Genomic DNA, 9146 nt, shown 5'->3' with positions numbered 1-9146 from the left:
AGTTGTTTTTATACATTGTAACCAATGTATAACATTTTATACATTGTAATTTAATTTACCAGTGTTAACTAAGGGAATGTTTACACAAAAATCCCAATTCACACAGATCCGTGAAAATGACTAAAAATGCTGTATTATGCATGCCAAGCCAGTAGTTGGCGATGTCACTTTGTAAAGAAACACTACGCGCCTATAGACTGAACACAATACTCATGCACATGATGTCACCATTTTCACAAATTCACGTTTTTTTTTTAATATACACGGAGACGATAATGGTATTGTATTGAAAAACTTGCAAAAAGTTTCACTTGAAAAAAAATGAATGGCCAAAACTCATACGTTTTCTGCATTTAGTTCCTAAAAACAAAACTATTAATCATTTTCGGTAATTGAAATAAAGCTGAAATAAACTACAAGACCATTTACACAACATTTTTAGCTAAAAATTGAAAACTTTTCATGCGCTTTGACCATTGGTTGTTTTGGGTGCCTGAAAACAAAACCTTTGAAAACAGGATTCAAAGTGCACGTTTTCGAAAGCGATACTATTATCATTAAATGCAAATTTTTGAAAATGTGATGTCTATTATTACAAAGTGACATCGCCAACTACTGGCCTGGCATGTGTAAGGCAGCATTTTTAGTCATTTTCATGGATCCATATGAATGGGGATCATTTTGACAATGTTGTCAACTGTCAAAGGAAAAAAAATTCTGCTTTTAGTACCTCGTTGTCGCGTAAACGTACCATAAAATATAAATATTAGATGAAAAACTTCAAAATTACTACTAAAATAGTACTAAAATGACTAAAAGTAGAACTGAAATAAAAACAACAAAACAATACAATAAAACAAAACAATACAAGAAAACTGACAAAAGCACATAAAATTACTAAAACTTAAATAAAAAAAAAGAGCTAATTCAAAATAATATAGACTAAAATAGTAAAATAACACTGCATGACACTGAAAGAAAATAGAAACAACTAGTTTATTATTTACTCTTAAACATGATGGAAAATTAGAAAACACATAATACTTGTTTTTATGTTTTTTTTCCTCCATAACATCAATAACAAACAACGGGTAGTTCACCCATTCTTCATTTGAGTCATGACCACCAGGAAAACAAACCAGCTGACCTGAAATCACCATTTTTAATCTATGTCTGATACTGCTTTCACATGAAACCTGCGAAATGAATCAACATATAGTATATTTGATGTTTGTTTTTTTTCCAAGTGGGACATTTCTGCATTCAGAAATACACAAAGATGACCGAAACAGAGCTTGACATAAGGCACACACCTACATCACCACAACATGAATGTGAATACCCTGCTGTGAGCTGTGAGAATATGAGTCAATCAGTAATAATAATAATGCATGACAACCATATAACAGATACTGTTACTGTGTAGTGCTGATACAAGTGTTGCACTTTTGCATATGCGATCACAACCTAGCTTTATTTGCAAGCTGCACAACCTGCATTTCTTCTGAATGTGCTACAAACACTTTGCTAATAATTACAGCATTGTTAATGGTTAGAGAAAACAGGAAGTGATGTCAGATGGACGGTTTTGGCCACTTAAATGGCACTGAGTGATATGATACTGTTGTTGACTGCAGCACACATTTCATTCAAAATCAAGTTAAAGGGCATATAATATTCAGTTTTCTGAAGTCATGTCACTTGACTGAGCTGGTGATGAGCGCAAAACATCCTGAGACACTTCTGATTTTTCCTGGGATACATAAAAATCATTACGCATTATGATTCTGAATCCATCTACCGACACAAACAGCAAGTAATCAATACATCAGAATCACACCGAAAACAAACAGTGCCATTGATGCCGCAAGTCCATGTGCAATCTATAAAGCAGAGCGAAAACATCAGAATGTGGCTATTGGACAAACCACATACAGTGAAGCGTACTTTACAGCAGTTTGTTGCAGTGCACTCGCTCATTTTCAGTTCTACACATTAAGCGTTTACCCAGCTAACAGAGAATGTTCTCAGAACGTTCTGGCAAGGTTCTCTCAAAGTTACAAACTGACGTTCTTACAGTAACCTTAATAGAATGTTCATTCAAAGTTATCTGATCTTTAAATATGTTCTTAAAACGTTAGCACAAAAAAATTACTTCATTCATGAAATGTTTTTAAATTAGGGCTGTCAAACGATTAATCATGATTAATCGCATACAAAATAAAAGTTCGAGTTTGGCTAATATATGTGCGAGTACTGTGTAATTATGTATATATAAATACAAACACATTCATGTATATATTTGAGAAATATTTACAAGTATATTTATTTTTTATATTTTTATATAATTTATATTATAAATAAATAAAATTATTTTGTATATAAATAACATTTCTCTTAAACATATACATTAATTTGTGTATTTATATATACATAATTACACACAGTACTCACACATATATTAGGCAAACTCAAACTTTTATTTTGTATGCGATTAATCGCGATTAATCACGATTAATCATTTGACAGCCCTATTTTAAACATTTTAGTTGGATGTTCGTCTAACATTTTTAAATGTTACTAGTTTCAGAAAGTTCAGAGACTATTTAAAAGTAATGTTTGCAAAATTGAACGTTCCCTTAATCTTTGCATAACCATGAAAAGATGTTTTTAAAACATTTAAACGTTTTGAATGAGAACATTCAGAAATAACGTTTTTATAACTTAATGGCGTTAGTAAAAAAAACATTCCTAGAACATATTTTTGTTAGCTGAGTACAATGTTGCTCGGACCATCTGAACACACTTACGGCAAAAAATGAAACGAAAATGGTCTCATAATTTACGCACTCCATGTCGTTTCAAACCTCTATGACAGGAACACAGAAGAGATTTTGAAAAATGTTTGTTTTTTGATGAAAGTTGAATGAAAGTTAACAGGGTCCAAAAGTTACACCATGTCTACACCAGACGCAATCGTTGCTAGAAGCAGTCTACACTGAACGCGACAAACCGACCGTTGCGAATTTTTGTTGTTTCGCGCCACGTCGAATGTAGACAATATCACTGATTATAATGGTTCTATTGTCTTTTGACGCGTCAAGTGACGCCACTCGCATCCAATGTAGACGCGGTGTTAATGGGGTCCATTGTATGGCAAAAAAAATATACAATAATAATTTTCAAAGATTTTTCATATTTTGTGTTCTGTAGAATAAAGAAAGTCATACCGGTTTGAAACGACAAACTGCGAATAAATTATGACCGAAGTTTCATTTTTGGTTGATCTACATTTTTAAGTCTAAAATGTTGGCTCCCAACTCACACGTAGATGCCACGAAAGAGGAAAAACCGCTCAGGTTGACGAGAAATGTAGCAGCTGAGATTTTAAAAACAATCAGCGGTCTGTCATTCATTTTCAATATGCTAGCAGGCACACAATCACACCCAATGCACAGTTATTGCTTAAAAGCAGGGCACGTGTATCTGACGTGAACAATTTGATAAAACAAAACAAAACCAAAAAAAAAAAGACACATTTTTGTGTATGTAAATCTTTAAAAGAATCACCAACTTCTACTGGTGAGATTATGAATGCAAAACAAACATCAAGTGTTTCATTTCAACAGACATAAGAGCAGCAAGCAAGCATGTACATTACACCCACAAACCTTATGTTAACATGCCCACACTGAAAGACAAATGTTAAAGTCTCCATAGAGTGACAATTATATCTGAATTATTCACATGTGCCTCTTTTGTCTGTACATTTACTTACAAATACAATATATCAAATTAGGACCCTGCGAGCAGCTTTGGTTCTACTCAGAACTCCTCTGTATATACTCTCGGCTTCTTGTAGTTAAATCTTTTAAAATACGTTATCAATGTAAACCTCAATCCTGAGTGCCAAAGCTGCTGTACTTTAGCACAAGACATCTGTAAGGAGCTGATCTTTATATTACAAATAATACATCTGCTCAAGCGGTCCTCCCTTTTAATTCCTCTGGGTCTGAAAGTGGCCCCGTAAGTGGCAAAGGCACTGGACAGATGAGGACAGCCATTCTGGTTGGGCTAATTTAGTGTTCCCTCTATCTGATTGGCAGCATCATGTGACCACCGCAACATGCTGTTCCTCAGTGGTCCCTGCAGCTTCTGCTTCCGCCCTCAGCCCTCAGGTGAGCGGGACGCCGAGGGCCGCAGGGGACGGGTTTGTGTGTGGGGACCATCAGCCCTGGAGCTCGTCAAAGCAACCATCACACACTCGGACGGGCTTCTTGGAGGAGGGCGTCAGGGCGCTGCGGGCAGAGCATTCTGCGCAGAAGATGTTGCCGCAGTGTCGACAGTGGTGCTGGGGGAATAAAGAGAGAGGTCATGATTCAGGTCATGTGGTTAAATGTGACACTGATAAAGAGAATGGAATAGAAGTGACAAAAGTTTGATGCTGTGATTGTTAGGGCTGGGTCAGAACTGATTTGATTCAACAGATTTTATGATCATTTGATTTGGATACTGATTCATTTGGAGATATTTCAGTTATTCAAATTTATGTTTTTCTGATGCAAGGAACTTTTATTAGCATATTGATGTTACAATTCATATATTTATACTGTATGGAAACACCAAAAACGCAAATGTTTTTTTTTTTTTTTTTTCCAAAATGCACAATTTTTTTTAGTAAAACATAAAATATCTTATTCATTAAGAAGACATGGCACACCTGCAGGACGGGAGGCAGACTACAAATAATGATTTTATATTATATTATTACATAAAGCATTATTTGTAGTGCGCCTCCTGTCCTGCAAGGTCAGCAGTTTGTGTGAATAAATAATAACAATTATAATAATAATGATTGCTATTATTATTATTATTTCATGCATCCACTGTAAAAAGGCATGGATTAAAATACTGATGATGGGATTTTAAGAATTGATATCAGGTAACTTAATAAATGGCATAAATCAGTGGACCCACATTTTCCCAATGGTCACTGAGCCACGACCCAAATCAGACCAAATTCATAAAAAAATTATATGTATGTATGTATATATGTGTGTATTACATATTTATGAAATATATACACTGCCCTCCAAAAGTTTGGAAACGCCCTACAAAAGTGGGGTTTTGGACAATATTGGCATGAATCAGTTTTAATCTGTGATAATTTTGCACTGATAAGGGACAACACAAACTATGAAAACATTTTATTATATAAACAGTTTATACATAGAAAAAAAAAAATCAATTCACCATTAGCAGCTATCTGACCTAAACTGGGTTCTAATTGGTTCATTGTATTCTAAACTTAATTGGCAATCAATTGTTGAAGCTATTAAGGTGTGCTGACCCAAAAATCTTTTACAAACCCGGGCCAAGTTTAAACCAGTAACCAGGCATCACAGCTGGCAAAGAGGCATGTCTGATTTTGACATGTATATATTGCCATTATTATGTAATCAAAATGAAAATTATTATTGCTGGTCTTCAATGATAATGTCAAGTTACTGTAATGTATTTGCACCAAAAAATGATAAGGATTTATGCTGATATTGTCCAAAACCACACTTTGCCAGCGGTGTTTCCAAACTTTTGGAAGGCAGTGTATATTATTTATTTATTTATTTAATTTATATTATATATATATATATATATATATATATATATATATATATATATATATATATATATATATATATATATATATATATACACAGTTGTGCATGTTATTTTTTTTATATTTTACATAAAAGATGTTTACATATAGTCCACAAGAAAAAAAAAAAAAAAAAAGCTGAATTTATTCAAATGGCCCTATTCAAAATTATGTGACCCATTGGTTTTTAATACTGTGTGTGGTTACCTGGATGATCCACGACTGTTTTTGTGTTTTGTGATGATTGTTCATGAGTCTCTTGTTTGTCCTGAGCAGTTAAACTGAGCTCTGTTCTTTAGAAAAATCCTCCAGGTCCTGCAGATTCTTCAGTTTTTAAACTTTTTTTGCGTATTTTAACCCTTTCCAGCAGCAACTGTAGGATTTTCAGATCCATTTTATCACACTGAGGACAACTGAGGGACTCAAACACAACTATTAACAAAGGTTCAAACATTCACTGATGCTCCAGAAGGAAACACGATGCATTAAGAGTCGGGGGGTGAAAACTTTTGAACAGGATGATGATGTCCAAATTTTTCTTATTTTATTGAAATATCATTGTTTTTCATTTAGTACTGCCCTCCTGAAGCAACAGAAGATATTTGCATGTTTCCCAGAAGTAAAATAAGTACAATTTACCTTGATATTCAAATTCAAATGTTTTTTCAAATGTTTTCACCCCCCTACTCTTAATGCATCGTGTTTCCTTCTGGAGCATCAGTGAATGTTTGAACCTTTGTTAATAGTTGTGTTTGAGTCCCTCACTTGTCCTCAGTGTGATAAAATGGATCTGAAAATCATACAGTCACTGCTGAAAAGGGTTCAAATAAGCAAAAAATGCTTAAAAACTGAAGAATCTGCAGGACCTGGAGGATTTTTCTGAAGAACAGAGCTCAGTTTAACTGCTCAGGACAAACAAGGGATTCATGAACAACCATCACAAAACACAAAAACAGTCATAGATCATCCAGGTAACCACATTAAGAACCCATGGTTCACATACTTATGAATGGGGCCATTTGAATAAATTCAGCTTTTTCTTTTTCTTGTGGACTATATGATATGTAAATATTTTTTATGTAAAATATCTTACTCAGTACTAAACAAAAAATGATCTCTTATTTTGTTAAAATTTTTCACATTTTCACAGATTCTGGAAGTGGTTCACATACTTTTCCTTACAAATATATATGTGTGTGTATAATTATATAAGTGCAGAAGATAGAGCAAAGCAAAATGTTTGTCACAAATTAGAAGTCTAAAACGAGAAGTTTGAAAGAAAAATGTCAGAGGAATTCGATATAAGAAAAGAGGAGCTACATCGGGTCAGAGGTCATCCTTCCGCCGAAACTCAAACTCTCTTGTTTAAATATGGATATTTTTCTTATAAAAAGCCCATTGCTTCACTTCAGAAGGCATTTATTAACCCACTGGAGTTGTATGGATTACTTTTATGAAGGATGGATGCGCTTTTTGGAGCTTCAAAAACTCGGGCACTATTCAATATCATTACAAAGCTGGGAAGAGCCAGGATATTATTTTATATAACTCTGATTGTGTTCAGCTGAAATAAGAAAATCATATACACCTAAGATGGATGATTTTTGGGTGAACTATTCCTTTAAACTACGTCTGACACAAGAGTAAACAGCTTTCACGCATGTCTTTCAAAACAAAAGCATTGCACCAGAAAAACATTTAGAATTACGTTTGTTGTTGTTGTTGTTTCTTTAACACTCTTACACACTCTGTGACCCACTTTTGGGTCATGACCCATCGGTTGAGAAACACCGGGATTGATCATTAACACTGTATTGATCTCATTCTTTGATCAATTGGAGCAGCAGCTTCATCAAACAGTAATGTGACTGTGTGTCAGTGTGTGATGCAGACCTTTCTGACAGTGACAGAGAAGCCTTTCCCACAAGACATACAGTTCTGCACCTCGTGATCTTCCGCCCACTTCCGTGTAAGGGACTGCGACTGTTTTATCTGGAACAGGAAAAAGGTCACATATGACTAAATACTGAAGTTTCCATAGCCAGAGATCCAGAACAACATTTTAAGGTCAGTAAATTCAGGTCGTTTAGTGTTGGGGTGATTCTGACCTGTAAAGACTGGTTCTCACGGCCAAGCTCCTGCATGGCGGCAGTGGTGTCATCCAGCTTCCTGCGCATCTCCACCATCTTAGCCTGAAGCTTCTCAATCTCACCCTCACCCTGGACACACCTGGAACAGGAGCAACAGCAGGGGCGAGAATTAAAGTTCATGAAAATGGATGAATGAAAAAATATGAATTGACATAATGGTTACTGTCACTTTGTTTATTTAAACGTCTAGAGCAATCAAACCTCTCCAGCAGTGCGCGTCTCTCGTCCTGGTTGTTCTGGACGGTGGCCTCCAGCACGGCAATCTCCCCTCTCAGCTCATCCGTCTGTTTCTCCAGCTCACCCACCCGCCTCTGGCTGCTCTGCCACTCCCGCTTCAGCGTGGCCACGTTCTCATTTAGTGCCGTCACCTGCATGGACATCTTCACCTCAGCCTCTTCCCTCTGCTTCTCCACCTCCTCTTTAGCCTTCACTTCTGATGCCTGAAGAGGAAGAGAATAAAACTTTTCTGTGGAAAATTTAGAAAGCATTTTTGCTAAATAAGTCAGCAATAGAGGTTACTTGCAAATTATTAATAAAAATAATAAACAATAATATTAGGCTGCCCCCTAATATCAACTAAATGGTAGTCGACTAGAAGAGGCTTAGTCGACCAAGATTTTATTAGTCGGTTAGTCGCAGAAAAGAAAAAAAAAAAAAAAACTGTCGCAGTCCGTGAGGGACAGAATGTTAACAGCGGGTCCTTGTGGTAATTGTAGCATGTCAGGCAGGAAATCCAAACATTTGCCTGTCATCAAAGACCAGACGTGTCACTCGTATTGTTTTGAATGGGAGAAAGTGTAACGCGCAATATGGCGGAATAAGTCCCGCCTTCTAAATAAGAGCCAATTGCCAACCGTTAGAATCACTGGTTTCTATGGAAACTGTCAGATGCGCGCCTCCGAAGAGATGAGCATTTAGGTCTGCGCATGCGCATTAGCTTGATCCAGCCTGAAAAGTAGTTTTTTCTGTCATGATTCGAGCGTTTAGAAACTAAATTTATGAGCCGGTTGTTGTTAGATTTCATTGGTGATTACAAATATGAAATTTAATCGTAAGGTTGGCATACAGTTTTGGAGAATTTGATGTTTCCCCATTCAAAGAGATGGGATGATGCCCAGGATGCCCGAGAGGCGTTTCAAAGATGGCCGCCGAGTGAAATGACTTGTCTTAAAGGGACTTTGCTGTCATCCATCAACCTCAAACATGGCTTATCATTTGAAACATGTAAGTAGTAGCAACTTTACATGACTGCTCACTCTTAACGTTAACCTAGGTAAATGTGCGCTATTATATATCCAAGTGTTTGTGCAGAGCGTGGAAGCTGAAGTGTAGCGCGCTTT

At 35.9% G+C, this 9146-nt stretch overlaps 1 protein-coding gene across 2 annotated transcripts in view; it reads right to left on the bottom strand.

The window, feature by feature from the left end:
- Nucleotides 1-881: 881 nt before the first annotated feature.
- eea1 (early endosome antigen 1) overlaps nt 882-9146 on the bottom strand; it is a 32723-nt gene continuing 24458 nt past the window's right edge. For both annotated transcript variants that reach the window (XM_067390226.1, XM_067390227.1), the window contains 4 exons: nt 8008-8246; nt 7765-7885; nt 7550-7648; nt 882-4351 (listed from right to left, as the gene is read on the bottom strand). In XM_067390226.1, coding sequence (XP_067246327.1) covers nt 4229-4351; nt 7550-7648; nt 7765-7885; nt 8008-8246 — 582 coding nt within the window. In that variant the 3' untranslated portion in view covers nt 882-4228. The remainder of the gene's footprint in view (nt 4352-7549; nt 7649-7764; nt 7886-8007; nt 8247-9146) is intronic.

Source organism: Chanodichthys erythropterus, chromosome 7 (assembly GCF_024489055.1).
Source record: "Chanodichthys erythropterus isolate Z2021 chromosome 7, ASM2448905v1, whole genome shotgun sequence".
Classification (NCBI taxonomy): domain Eukaryota; kingdom Metazoa; phylum Chordata; class Actinopteri; order Cypriniformes; family Xenocyprididae; genus Chanodichthys; species Chanodichthys erythropterus.
Note: the sequence above shows the minus strand (reverse complement) of the source record. Positions and strands in the feature narration are given on the sequence as shown.